A 15,951-nucleotide genomic window follows, 5' to 3' on the forward strand; every position below is an offset into this window, starting at 1 on the left:
TGGGAAAATGACTGCAATTGCATATCTTATTTCATGAATGTATATATAGACATACATGGTGAACAAGTCTGAAGCCGGGAAAGCATGCTGTGCCCAGATTATCCTACAATAAGACCAGGCATGCACAGATTTCTAGCTAACCTATTGTTAGTCACAAAGCCATGACTGCATCACATTACCATTTATTCATTTAACTATCAGAATCAGATACAGAAAGGGTTGGGAAAAGAGAGTACATGTCCCAAGAAGCTAAAGAAATTGTTTATGTCTTGCAGAGGAGAAACATCTCATCCTCTTAAGAAGACTAAGCATGCTTCTTACATCACATGGAACACAGAGTGATAACTCATTGCAACATCTCGGTTCATGGCTAATGAGATAGACCGGCTGTGTTGCACGAGTTGTATTCTTGTGAGATGTCTTACAGTTAGTCTGACAATTGTACAACATAAATTCAAGTTTATCCACAGAATGAACTTGCTTGTAAATAAACATAAAAATTTAAGTGATTACATAGTAATTATAATGAAGGTAAAGCTTTCACCCATGTTCATACAAGAATCTGATAGGAAATAATAAATATCAATAGTTTAAATGATATTCCTTGTAAGCGAGTATCTCATAACAGCATCATAATATTCTGATATTATTTTGTTACAACCAACTGTCATGACAATACATACTTCAAAATAATTAAACTCATTTACTATAAAGTAACAATATTCTGCTTACCTTGATATAAATTTGATAAAAGGCACTTTTAACCACATATTCCTTTTAATTTACTTGAATTGAAGATATCCCACTCAATCAGTCACTACTGATCTGCATTTAGGGCAGTCGCCCAGGTGGCAGATTCCCTATTTGTTGTTTTCCTAGCCTTTTCTTAAATGATCGCAAAGAAATCGGAAATTTATTGAGCATCTCCCTTGGTAAGTTATTCCAGTCCCTAACTCCCCTACCTATAAACAAATTAGAATTGACCAGATAAATTGCTTCTTATTGTCTTGAAAGTTAGGCTAAATATCTATTCTAATGCAGAAATAGTACCAGATTCTCACATTTGCTATTTGTAAGTTAATTAAATTTTGTTAAATATTAGACCTTTTGACTGAGCAGAGTGGCTGCATACTATGGGTGTGGAGCCAAGCTCAGCTTTGGGAGATGAGAGGGTTCAAACTCCACCATCAGTTGTCTTGAGAATGGTTTTCTGTGGTTTTCAGTTTTCACATCTAGATAAATTCTGGGACAGTTCCTATTCATAGGCCACAGCTGATTACTTCCGCCTCCTTACATAATTCCTTTTGCCATAATTTATTTCATCTTCACTCGCCCCTCAACTGAGGTTGGTAGCAGGAAGGGCATCCTGCCATAAAACATGCTGTACAATTTAATCTCACCTCATTCCTGACTCTGTATCAGGAAGCGGAACTAAAAGGTAGGCATACATTGGAAGACCTTCAGAAGTGTTGACATCTAGTTATGTATTATTATTTATTAAAAATCCTTCTGTGTACATAAAACGTTTTTAGGAATCATTTACCACCAGAATAGACAGGATTACTTTGTTAACCCTGACAGTAACACGTCTATAAATATCGCTTTAGTTACACCACACGTCTCAAAGACATGCCACTCAAAGCCTATTATTTAAAGTTACATTAAAGTTACCAGACGGAATGAACAAGGAATAGAGGTGGTGGAGGGGATAACTCTCCCCTCCTTATGAGGACTAGATGACATTCATTCGCACAACACGTCAGAAAATTGTATGGTGTAATTGTCACGGTTAAAAGGGAAATTAATAGAGTTTTGGAAAAAAATACCTAAGCTTACAGAAAATGCTGTGCCAGCAAACTTTCGCACTGTTCTAAAAGGGTTCTTCAAGTGAAAGGCGTGGCTGATGTAAAAGATGAACATTTAGACCAGGCTATTCGAGAAAGCACTGAATCTAATAAACAATAATTGAAACATGATTCAATAAATTATATACCGTAAATGATAATTCTTTCATATCCATGATCTGGCTCACACTTGCTGTTTCCACGATTACGGTACCTAAATATTCCTTCTTTGCCGAAGTTATGACCAAATGGTTGCACAAAAAAACTCTCTCTCTCTCTCCACATGACAAGCTTAATTCTCAACGGAAATATATGCGTTTTATTGTGAAGTCGTGGGCGAATCATGTGGCTGACCATTCAGTTAAAGAAAACAAACTATTGCAGAAGTAACAACAAATCTGCATGTAGGTCACATAGGTTTCTCACTACATTTAAATTTGAGAAGTGGTGGTGTTGGTAGTGATTATTGTTTTAAGGTGAAGTACAATTGGGCAACCATCCTCTATTAACAATAATCAGAGGGAAAAAATGAAAGGGGTACAACACTTCCAAAAATGAAAGTATTGGCCAAAGGAAGAGGGCCACGAGGGGCGTGAAAATGAAAGACTCCCTAGGCCTCAAAAACCTAATATGGTTGGGATCCAAAAAGAACAAGAGTTGACCAATGGAGGTCGGATAGGGTAGATGAAAGTGAATAGCCTGACACAAGGAATTGGAAGCAATGCCAGGACTTAGCTAAGGGCCTCAATGTCTCCAACCCACGCTTCGAAGTTAAGAGACCTGCGGATCTCATTTATTCACCTACACAGGCAGGGAATACTGTGGATGTTATCCTACCACCCCCATCCACAGAGGAATATTTGAGAGAAGACATTAGTGTCGTATAAATGAAAAACCCAACTGATAGCGTGCAATGAATCGTTACAATACACAGTTATGAAACGTAAGTACACGCCTGTAAACAATAAAAAATCACCATTAAAATTTAAAATAATTCAATTTAATTGAAAGCTAGACAGATAAACATAAATTCTATCTGGGAGAAGGTGAAGATGGACAGGTATCCTGTCACAGATAATACGTGGCTGTTGACACTGAATTTTTTTGGAAAATCTGTTGGTATATACCTTGGCTAGGCTTTACAGAGATTTTTCGTCTTTCAGCAATGAAAATGCTGCAGATTATTGTATGTCTGTATCATAATTTGATTGGTGTTCAAATGCACTACAGTGTGAAGGAATTTTGTACCACTGAAAGAAAATATAATAATTGTTACATTTCTGTATCCACCATGGGATTGAAAATACATTATGAGTTCATAGAACACAGAAGAAAACATCACCTCAGTAAACACTGAAAATAAATACCAAATGAAGCTATATAATTTCACACACGATTGCAATATTGAAACTTACTGAATTTTTGAATAGGAGGCAAGGAAATAAATGTATCACTGTTGTGAAAACCATTATGAATGCCAGCAGAACAAGATGTTACTCTGTACTTGATAACAATATTAACATAATCTAACCACGAGGGAACTGAAAATTAATTATGACTACATTTCTATAATTTTCCATTAATCTGTATCAGTAAATATAACTTATAGAAGTAAAATGGACATTACACAGAGACACTATGTAGTCAAATGAATCAGAAATTTTGTTTACTTCTCTCCTTTCTGTGATCACACTAGTGCCATCAGGTGATTCCAACGCACCATAGCTTGTCTATCTCCTCAGCCAAGGTCTCGGTCAACCAGACGAATCAGGAGGTGGTTTGGGCTTTCATTCACAGCGAATAGCATAGACATATGCATATAAAAAGAAAGTACATAGGAAGTCTGATTTACCCTAGTCAACTCATGATGTGGATACCAGAATCGCATGCAGAGAGCCTAAGCCTTCGATTTATGGTGAAGGGAACTACTTTCAAAAAAGAGTCAAAATATATTCATACTTCTAAAAATAAAATACAATATTAATAGTAAAAATAAAATACAAACCTGAAACAATTGATTATAAAACTTTATTTATTTATTATTTATCGTATGATGTACACAGAAAGATTGTATAAATAAGTATGCAATATATACACAATGTATACAAAACTTAACACGATAGACTGATTCTCTCGCCATAACCATAAATGCACAAATCCACAAACTTAACGAAAGAATACCATAAGATAAAATATCACAACCAAAATAATAGCTTAAATTACTAAACTCTCCAGATCCCCAATTTAAAAAAATGTTATGAAATATATTAAAGACTCGTCAATAATCAATAAAAAACACATTGGGATTAAAAACATAATTATACTCGTAAATATAAACTTTAACATTGTAAGACTCTAAATGTCTGAAAAAAATCATTGCCATGTGTGCGAATTATGAAAACCAACACAGATAATCCTAAAGCCCCCTCACATACTGAAAATGTCCAAACAAAACATACTGTAACAAAGTTCATAATCCAAAAAATTTAAATACATAAAAAGCAAGCCGAATAGGCTTAATACGATAAATTCTAAACTCAACAATATTGATAACTAGCTGACCCAACAGACGTTGTTCTGTCAAAAATAAATGACAATGGAACGAACTGAAATTCAGTCTGTACTGCACGAAAAAATCAGAATAATGCAAATGACTACATTATCAACATCAAATGAGTTATTTTTCTACTGGTTCCAAACGTTCGTAACAAACTACTGGAAAAACGTGTTTTCATTACCTGCAATATTAATATCTTGATTGTGAATAAGAAAATGCTCAAATAGGTCACAGCATATCACTACCCAGAAATAACCCTGATTGACTGTAACGTAGATGGGAACTGTTCAGCAGGTCTTCAAATCCCTCACAGAGCCATAATTATCCCCTGTTGCAAATAGTTGATGGTGTGAAGATAATGTGGAAAAATTTACTCCTCTTTCTTCGTAGGAAATAACTATCATAGAAAACACTGATTCAAATGAACACTATGAAGATATTTTTCATTGTAAAGCTTTAAAGTATACGATATTTTTTTGTTTGATTACCTGGTGTGTAAACAAACAAAGTTGATGGTTTTCCAACATGGGAATAGGCAACATACGATTGGCCATGCGAGAAACATGGTTGTTCAAGATTAATGCTGCAAACACTCAATGAATGCCCCTGGGATTTATTTATGGTCATAGCAAAAGCGACCCGCACTGGAAACTGCAGTCGTTTAAATTTAAATGGTATGTCAGTTGGAATCATAGAGATGCATGGTATCAAAACGTCTTCTCCTTTATACTTCCCCCGTTAAAATGGTTGCTTCAATCACATTGTTCAGTAATGTTTTCACCGCTAGCCGTGTGCCATTACAAAGACGCAGTTGGTTGATATTTCGTAACATTATGACCACTGATCGGACCTTTAATTCAAGAATGTGAGGCAGCAATCCTGGCAAATGCAGCGAGTTCAAAAATCTGTAAATTAAGGACAGGTTTATTATTTTTGTCACAAAAACTATTAAATAAAATAAACAAAACAATATGGGGGATAAGTCTGTTTGTTATATGTTAAAAGAAAGCAATGTTATATATTACCTTGAAAGTTGGCATGAAATTGTCCCGAAGTACATTTGTTGCCCTAAATGAAGTCATTTGAAAGCAGTTGTTATATGTTTGGATATTTGTAAGCAAATGTATGGAATTTGTTCCTGTTCCTGAAACCAATGAGTACAATGGATCTGTTGGTGGAATCAATGGCACTAATTTCACGTTGCCATTTGCGCAACACAAACCAGCAGCTTCATTTTTTTATTTCAATGCCTTACAATTTTGGCAAACCGAGTGCATAGATCCAATAGCAACACATTGGTAGGCACTGTAGTCAATTGAAACATCGTAACTGAAAGCAGCTCGATTCAAACTTGCAAGATTATTAGCAGAACGACGCGCTGCACGGGTTTGTGATATTCGAATCCTTTCAGTTTCATTTCACTCTTCACGTTGTTGTGCAGTCCAGTTAGACTGAAAATTAGCTTGGCTTGTAGCATTTCGAGTTCTTTGACCGAAGTTGCTCCGCCCACGTCTTATAGGTGGCATGAGCCTTGAAATGAGTAAGTTATACTGTATATGGAAGCACACACAAAATAACCAATCAACCAAAGAAATCAATGAACTTGTTTGTTGAGAAGCGAAAATTTAAAAGTAATTAGGGTAGACAAAGGTCTCCAACTATAACAAAACACGACACTGCATGCGACTGTCTGGAGAGTGATGTTTGGGAGATCCGTACCGGCAGTCGAGGCAGCCAGATAGCCAGCCAGCCCGTGCGAAACCAAAACCCAAGGAGACATTCTTCCCATCACAAACTGAGAACTAAGTGAGATAAGAACTTGGGGTTTGTTTTAAAAATAAGTTCCATATCTGAAGACCATTTGTCTTGCTTTGATCCCCCATGCAAATTTAATAGCAAAGAAGTTGGCCAGCGACTGACTTTTTCATGCCTGCACATAAAAATCTCTGAACATGACTGAAAAGAAACACAAACAGTGCATGTTCTTATCATTTAAATTTAAAAACAAACTTATCTACATCGAGTTGAAATGTTCCTACTACTACTTATATTACTACTACTACTACTACTACTAAACGTTTTCATTCCTCCCCTGAAGGGGGAGGCAGGCCTCCTAGACGGTGATGCCATCTCTCAGGCCGGGAGATTTGTTACGGTGAAGGAGATGTGCGGAGAAGGTGAGGGGGTGGGCGGCCGTGGCCTATACTATGAACTGTCCTGGCATTCGCCTTAGCGCAGGAGGATGGAAAACCACAGAAAACCATTCTCAGGACAGCCAACGGGTGGGGCCAGGCGTGAAGTCCGGCACTGTGCCCCAGACCCGTCTCCTGAATGCAGAGGCGTAGAGCCACGGTAGAGCCGTGCCAACTTTCCTCTGCTCAGTTGGCCAGTCAAAGTGCAGAGCATATGGAACAACAACCCACTCTGCATTTACCGACGAAATGTTCCTTTACCAGCAGTGAAAAAATTACAAATATAGTGATTATAAAATAGGAGTTATGACATGATAAGTTCTATGCAATGAAGATTTTGCATTTGAGGTAACATTCCATTATATTATCATTTTCACATTCAATTATTTTGTAAACCTTTTTTTGTTAACGGCATCAAATGCGGCCTGAAATTTTGTATATAATCTGATATTCACCCATTTTAACCAATAACATTGAGATTACGGACATTTGGCAAATGCGCTGGATTAGAGGAGGACAGCGCTAAGCGCAAATGTGGCAGAAGGAAAGAGAGACGAACAGTTTGAATGGAAAAAGAGAAATGGGGCTTTTACATTTTTCCAGGCATTTTTTCCAATTTTTCTCTTTGTAAAAACCTTACTCGGACTTCGACGAATATTTGGAAAAAAGAATTAGCCAAATTGGTCCAGCCGTTCCCGAGTTTTGCGCTTAGAAACTCATTTAGCAATTCATTTTTATTTATATAGATAAATGTTTACGTTTAGAACAAAATATTCATACCTCTACTAAAAAACTAAAATTAGTGTAACTCAATTTATAGAAAAAATACAATCCGTAAATTGAAAGTAAACAAAGTCGTCATAAAAGAATAAATCATTCATGTCAACAAAGCTAAAAACAATCTAAAGATTGGAGAAAAATAATATATCAAATAATTTGACACCATTGGATATGTTCCTTCCTTAGAAAATAACTTAACTGCATCAGCAAAAGGCTGGGGCAACCCAGTCTAAGAACTTTACATGCAAATGGAGCATCTTTCTTCTTTATTTGCCTTTACCTTCATGTAGGTCGTGGAATATATTATGGTTCATATAACTATATACATACATGATCAACAGGTGTTGTAATTCTGTTTCTAGTAATAGGAACAGCTTTTATAGGATATGTTTTACCTTGGGGACAAATACCTTTGAGGGGCCACAGTTATTACACACCTTTTATCATCTGTTCCCTATTTAGGAATTGATTTGGTACAATAAGTTTGAGGAGGATTTGCTGTTGACAATGCCTATAATTTATTTAATATAACAGTTTTAGAGCACATTTATGGCTACCAAGGAAAAGTTATGGCCTTGGAGTAATTCACAGAAATCACAGAAAATAAAGTGCAATATAATATTTGTTATTGATAACAATATTAAAAGCCATGAGATAGTCTGTTTCAAGACATTCAAGTATTGAGTAGTAATGCAGTCTACTTGTAGCTTAAACTAACTTCTATTGTACTGGTACTTAATTTCCTGTGAATGGATAGTCAAAATTTTATTATAAAAATACAAAGTTTATATAAAAGAAAGGAGAGAAAGCATAATTCAAATGAATAACAATGCTCAATTTTCATTTAGTTGCAAATTAACAGTTATGTTAATATTAACAAAGAAGTTCAAATATACTCTGAGGACAAGGAATTCTAAAAAGATGATCCACATGTACTACAACAGATTAACCAAAAACATATCAATTTAAAAGACCTTGAATCCCTTCTTATGAAAAAAAAGAAATGTTTACCGCAAGTTGTGATTCAAACATGCACTCAGAGAGTGATTAATAATAACTACTTTTACGGTTTTTGGAAGCACTGAAATGCAGGGATTTTTTCCAGCAGTTCTTTTACGTGCAGGTAAATCTACCAAAATGAGCCTGATGTATTTGAGTACTTTCAAGTACCACTGGAAGGAGCTAGGAATGAACTTGCAAACTTGGGCTCAGAAATTCAGCACTAACTGTTTTGAGACACTCAGCCTGCCATCATTTTGACTGGAGATTTCAACTGCCAATCTTGAGACTCTCAAGGAAGAATAATTCTCATCCCTACAGATACAAATTACACCGTGTTTGTCAAGCACTAATTTCTTATTCCTACCTGTAGAAAAGTCCCCTTTGCCCAAGAATAAATTTCAGAATTTTGTTATTCGAACTGTGTATTAAACATTATAAAATAACATAGGTTTTTTGTAGCTAAGCAGAATAAGAAAAAGACTAGCTTGAAGATAACCATCTCCCAATGTCTTTAATGATTCATAATTATTAAGAATCGCTCCATGAATAATCAGGAACAGTGTATAAGTTAGAAGTTACTGGAATTCTTTCAAATTTCTGTCATCTCCATTATGATTCTAGATTACACCTTGGGTATTCATGGACTTCAACATTCTTGATCATATTATAATAGCCTATGGGGAGAGGAAGTGTTAATTTCTGAAGATAAATCCTCTGTACAAAACCCACATTCCTGTACAACATCCAATTGGTCACAATCACAAGGAATTTGAACACTACAGAATGTAATAATAAAGACTATTCATCTTTGTTAAAAACCAGACATTCACCAAATTTCAATTAAGAGCCAAACAGTTTTTATGCTGCGATCACAAATTTGCATCTCAAGCTCTCTCTGGTGCCTGTTATTGTGGATGTATTTAATTCACGTCACCTCTTTGTGAAAAGTACTTATTGTTCTCTTTGTGGTAGGCCTACAAGCTCTTAAAATCACCCATTCTCTGAGTGATTACTCTTGAAAGTGGCTTGCAGAATATCAGTCCCCTGATAGTGTGTTGAAACCCAGTTCTTGTAATGAGAACAATGAGGACACCTTGCTTTTGAGTTGATAACTGGTATGAGTCTGTTGTTGGTGTTCAAGTGTTTGTGGTACGTGATGTATCTGAGGAAACCCATAGTTTTATCCTTCAAAAGAACATCCAGAACTTCTAGAATCACCTTTTACAGCATTGGTACAACAATGCCTTCATTTCAGAAAATTATGATGCATGTTACTTAGTCCAGCTGCTTGATTAAATGGTCAGCATACTTGCCTTCAGTTCAGAGGGCCTTGGGTTCAATTTCCGGTTTGTCTGAGGATATTAACTGCATGTAGTTAATTTCCCTGACTAAAGGACCGGATTTTTGTGATCATCTTAATACACATCTACATACAACAAATCACACTACCAACCACCATCAGAAGTGCACAATATAAAATACATCCCTCCAAATATGGTTAGAACAGGAAGGGTATTCGGCCTGGGCATAATCCACATTATTGCCAACCCTAAATGACTGAGAAAAGGCCAAGAAAGAAGATGGCACGAGTCACTTCTACTACACACATAAGGGTAATTCTCTGTCATGGGAAGAGATGAAACTACCCTAACTAAAGTAGTTAGCCTACTGTTCACACCCTCTTCTAGCATGGACAGTACAGGATGATGCATGGAATGGGATGAAGTAGATACATCCATGTAGCAAGTGGTCAGGTATTAAATATAACAATATGAGTAGAAAAGGAGTGTGTAACAGTAACACTACCAGATGAAATTGAAGGGAACATATACCTTCATATAATTAGATATGCAAGCTGCAGACATGAAAAAGAGTGAGTGACTAGACAAAAGAGTGATTGAATGGGTGGCTAACTTTCTAGAAAATAGAACTCAGAGATTTAGAGCAGGTGATCCAGTAACAATTAAGATGTGGGGAGGGGGAGTCCTGTAGGGCAGCATTATTGGACCTCTATGTTTGTTTTTTACAATTTACTTTACATTGCACTGACACAGAATGGTCTTATGGGGACAATGGGATTATTTCTAACAATAACATATTAAGCAAATAAACCAAATTATATATGATGTTTTGATTTATACTGTACTTTCACAGCCTTGAATATCAGATATTTTAGTCATTTGTATTTATTCCGGGTAAACATATACAAAGCTGGTTCCAGCAGTGTAGCATGCATGCCTCTTACCCAGAGGCCCTGGGTTTAATTCCTGGCCAGGTCAGGGATTTTTACCTGGATGTGAGGGTTGGTTCAAGGTCCACTCAGCCTACATTATTACAATTGAGGAGCTATCTGATGGTGAGATGGTGGCCCCGGTCTAGAAAGCCAAGAATAACTGCCGATAGGATTTGTCATGCTGACAACACAAGACCTTATAATCTGCAGGCCTTTGGGCTGAGCAACGATCAGTTGGTAGGCCATGGCTCTTCGGTGATGTTGCGCCATGAGGTTTGGTTTGGTTTTTCAACCTATACAAAACTGCTGGGAAACAACGTTTCACTAAGAATTTGTTGCTTTTGTCCTGTAAAAGAGAAAGATCATGGTATCATTTACCATATAAGTAATTAATCTATGTCATTAATGAGCACAGGAGTTAGAATGAATTTGGACATTAAATGTACTTCTATTAAAATCTCCTCTTTCCATGCTTGATGCTCAGTACTGACTTCATTATAGGTGGAGGTGGCTATGGCAGCAGTGGAGGAGGCTCTTATGGAGGAGGATCCTATGTAGGAGGTGGGAGCTATGGAGGCCATGGAGGAGGCAGCGGCCATGGTGGTGGTAGCGGTGGCTATGGTGGATATGGTGGTGGTGGTGGTGGTGGTGGTGGTAGCGGTGGCTATGGCGGATACAGTGGTGGCAGCTATGGAGGAGCTGGAGGAGGAGGATACACTGGAGGAGGAGGATACACTGGAGGAGGCGGAGGTTATGGAGGGGCCTCTTATGGGGGTGGAGGAGGAGGAGGTGTAGTAGGGGGAGGAGGAGGATACGTTGGTCCGTCTGGTGGCTACGGTGGACCAGGACCAGGACCAGTAGGAGGTCCAGGAGGACCAATTGGTGGAGATGGATTCTACGGAGGAGCAGCTAGTGGTACTCGACCCTTTGCATCTCGCTGTGATGAGGGTGATAGCTTTAGACAGGTAAGTGTGAGCATATGTGCATAAAAGGCTAAAATACTGTTGGCTGCATGCCACCTTAACGTTATCACAGTTTATACAATAAGAAATGACAGAAAGGGGATGATAGAATGATCATTCCAAGCAAGAAGATCCCTGTTTAGAACACATGTGCCTGCTTCAATGTGCTTATAACATTTAGTATACCAAGTGTATGCATAAGTTTTTGCCAGTTTTGTGTTAAACAAAACACGAAATTTTCAAGGGAAATTCATTTTTTGTTTATTCAAAATATTGCCCAGCAGCTTCTACACACTTCGCCCATCTTTCAGGTCAGTTATGAACACCATGCCAGAAAAACTGCTTCTCTTTTGCGGCAAACCTAAGTCATCATTCATTCCAGCAACACTCTCCGCTAAGTCACTGACATTGATTAGGTCTACATTCCATGTAATTATATGTCCTTTGTTGTGCAGCTTTTCATTGGAAATACAGTGATATGCATTAATGGCAGCTATAAATGTCATTTGTCATGAAAATAAACCTTGTACTTATTAAACTTGTGATTCATTGTTAAGAAAAACTAAGTCAACAATTTTCTTTACTTTTGTTTCAATTTCAAGACAGATAAAGCCAAATAAATAGTCCTACACCTTTCTAGAATAATACTATTATGAAGAATAATGCTTATATAGGACACCAAAAGCTCTTCACAATTAAATGCAAAAAACAGGTTATTTCAATTATCTCAATACAGAAAAACTGACATAGTACCTTTTAACAATGACTGATTCAATTTCAGCTTATAATATTTTCATCATTTGTAGATTTTTAAATTATCAAATGCATTTGACTGCTTCATTTCACAGGTGGGAGTTCGCCTTCGTGTGCGACGCCAGTTCGTGAGAAGATTCACCTCTGCACCATCACTGCCACTCTGTGAACGAGAATGTGCTGATGCACGAGACTTTTTGTGTCTGTCTTTCAACTACAGGTATCATATATCCCATAACCACAATGATCTGAAATCATATAGGAACATGTAGTTCTATATGAACGAAATCTTAACATAAGAAGCCCGAAGGACACTAAAAGTATTTACCTTCTTGCAGGCCCTACGGTCCATCCTATGGAGCAGAGAGGGAAAACTGTGAACTCAGCGATCGGAACACAAGAGATTTGGATATAAATAACCCCTTGTATTTTGAGACTACACCAGATTATGACTTCTATGAAAGATTCGGTGGGAGAACAGGCGTAGCAGGAGACTGCTTGGATGGTAAGTGAACACCAGCAACAGTAACTTAACATCTATTTCTTCATTTAAATAAATAGATGTGAAAATAGTGAAAATGAATTAAGGTACTCCAAGCAATACAAGAGATTTGGTGCTTTCAATAGCGAAGGTCAGGGCTTTAGCCTGTAGGCTCCAACAATGGAACTTATCAAAAATATTAAACAGTATTTCCTTTCATTATCATCACAGATCCTTGCAGAAATATTTTTCTATGTGTGCCCTCTCCACCCCTAATAAAAAAAAAGCAAAAACTTAGTTATATGATAGGTTTGCCCAGTAAATCTATATATATAAAATAACTTGTCCTGACTGACTGACTGACTGATTCATCATCGCCGAGCCAAAACTACTGGACATAAAGAAATGAAATTTTGGGGATACATTCATATTAAGATCTAGGTGCTCGCTAAGAGAGGATTTTTGGATATTCCGTCGCTAAGGGGGTGAAAATGGGGGTGAAATTTTAAAATGAGTGCATGTATATCTCAAAACTTTAAAAGTTTACAGATGTAAAATTTGGTATTTAGAGTCTTCTTTAAAAATAGGGAAACACTTATTTTATTGTTTTCAGAAAATCCCAATAGGAGGGGTGAAAAAGGGGTTGAATGCCTTTAATCAGGATACCAGTAATTATATCTCAGAAACTGAAGATATTACTAACCTGAACATTTTTACTTTTGATCACTTTTAAAAATAAAGAAACACGCATTTTTGTCTTTCGAAAATCCAATTAACAGGAGGGTGAAAAGGGGGGTGAATTTTTAAAATGAGTGTATCTATATCTCAAAACTTAATTAAGGTACAGCCCCAGCATTTTCCAGCTGATGAGTCCAAATGGCACGCCTGGACGAAACTCTGCATAATGCACACAGCCTAACCACCCAAAAGCTGGTTCTATTGCTGTGATTATAAGATCTGCGGCTGTGAAAGCCTTTTTTGATATAGGTATCTTTTTGTTTATGGAAAATCCAATTAATGAGGGGGGTGAAAAGGGAGTGAATTTTTAAAATAAGTGTATCTACATCTTTAAACTTTAAAAGTTTACAGGTGTAAAAATTTGTATTTAGAATCTCCTTTAAAAATAAAGAAACATGTATTTTTTGTTTTCGGAAAATCCCAATAGGAGGGGTGAAAAACGGGTTGAATGCCTTTTTATGAGGATACTTATATCTCAGAAACTGAAGATATTACAGATCTGAAAATTGGTATTTGGTATCTCCTTTAAAAATAAAGAAACTTTTTTTCTTTTGCTGTTGGAAAATCCAAATAGTGGGGGGGGGGGGGGGTGAAAAGGGGGTGGATTTTTAAAATGAGTGTATCTATATCTCAAAACTTTAAAAGATTGCACATGTAAAAATTGATATTTAGAGTCTCCTTTAAAAATAAAGGAACGCGTATTTTTTGTTTTCTGTAAATCCCAATAGGAGGGGGTGTAAAAAGGTGAATAATGGGTTGAATGCCTTTAATGAGGATACATATATCTCAGAAACTGAAGATATAGCAGAACTGTAAATTTGTATATGGGATCTCCTTTAAAAATAAAGAAAACATTTTTTTTGTTTTTTGTTTTTGAAAAATCCAATTAATGGCGGTTAAACAGGAGTGACAAATTGGGGTGAATTTTTGAAAGACTATATCTACAGAATATCTGATATACGTAGAATGTTACAGACGTAAAAAGTGGTATTTGGAATCTCCTGTAAATGTAAAAAAACATAGGTGATTTGTTTTTGGAAACTCCTCTTAAGAGGAACTAAAAAGGGGGTGAAATTTTAAAATGAGAATTTATACAGTATATCTAAGAAAAACTTAACATGTAACAGAAGTGAGAGATGGTATTTTTTATCTTTATTAAAAATGAAGAAACGTGTATTTTCAGTTTTCGGAAATACCACTTGGGTGCACGGGGTGTAAAAGTGACTGAAAATGGTGTTGAATTATTTTAATTAGGCTACCGTTATCTCAAAAATGAAGATGTTACAGACGTGAAATTAGATATTTGGAATCTGCTTTAAAAGTAAAGAAACATGTATTCTCAGAAAATCCAATGAATGGGGAGAGGGGTGAAAGAATTGAAAAATTAATTGACTTAATTATATGAGAATACTTACATCTAATAACAACTAAAGTTGTTAGGGCCTACAGACGGGAAAATTGGTATTTGGATCTCCTTGAAAAACAAAGAAAAACCCGTTTTGGGTGGGGGGCGGGAATCATCTTGAGGGGCGGGAGTGAAAAGGAGTTGAATTCCTTTCATGAGGACACATAAATCAAAAACTGAAGAAGTTAGAGTCGTGATAATTGGTATTTAGAAGATCCTTTACTATTAAAGAAACAAGTACATTTTGCCGGAAAATTCACTTGAGGGGGGGGGTATGAAAGTGAAAAAAGCTAATTATTTTGATCTCAGAACTGAAGGTAATACACGTGAAAATTGTTGTTTGGAATCTCCTTTAAACATAAAGAAACACGCCTTCTTTTAGTTTTTTTGGGGGGTGGGGTGTAAATAAACTTAACGGTGGTGGGGTGTAAAACGAGGTGAGACCAATTGATTTTACTGTTCATAATGTATTTATAAGGAGCCTCCGTTGGTCAGGCGGCAGCACGCCGGCCTCTCACTGCTGGGTTCCGTGGTTCAAATCCCGGTCACTCCATGTGATATTCGTGCTGGACAAAACGGAGGTGGGACAGGTTTTTCTCCGGATACTCCGGTTTTCCCTGTCATCATTCATTCCAGCAACGCTCTCCAATATCATTTCATTTCATTTGTCATTCATTAATCATTGCCCCAGAGGAGTGCGACAGGTTTCGGCAGCTGGCACAATTCATATTGTCGCTGCTAGATGGAGTTTTATTCATTCCATTCCTCACCCTGTCGAATGACTGGAAACAGGCTGTAGATTTTCAATGTATTTATTCTGATTATAAACCGATCATTTTTAATCTTTCCTGGGTTCGCTTTAAAGAGCCATCTTTTCCTTCGGAGAACGTTCTTAGATTACAGTAGATTCTCCTGGCATATAAATAAAAATTTAAACAAATTTGAAATAAACGACAGGAATTAGATTGACCGTCCAATTGTTCACCCCTATATTAAGGTCAATA

At 36.7% G+C, this 15,951-nt stretch overlaps 1 protein-coding gene across 1 annotated transcript in view; it reads left to right on the forward strand.

Annotated features, from left to right (window-relative positions):
- The window catches only part of nompA (no mechanoreceptor potential A), a 156,412-nt gene that overhangs the window by 93,928 nt on the left and 46,533 nt on the right, over window positions 1-15,951 (forward strand). Inside the window, exons 10-12 of the mRNA XM_067139958.2 lie at window positions 11,110-11,573; window positions 12,419-12,543; window positions 12,662-12,828. Coding sequence (XP_066996059.2) covers window positions 11,110-11,573; window positions 12,419-12,543; window positions 12,662-12,828 — 756 coding nt within the window. The remainder of the gene's footprint in view (window positions 1-11,109; window positions 11,574-12,418; window positions 12,544-12,661; window positions 12,829-15,951) is intronic.

The sequence above is a fragment of the Anabrus simplex genome, chromosome 2 (assembly GCF_040414725.1).
Source record: "Anabrus simplex isolate iqAnaSimp1 chromosome 2, ASM4041472v1, whole genome shotgun sequence".
NCBI lineage: Eukaryota > Metazoa > Arthropoda > Insecta > Orthoptera > Tettigoniidae > Anabrus > Anabrus simplex.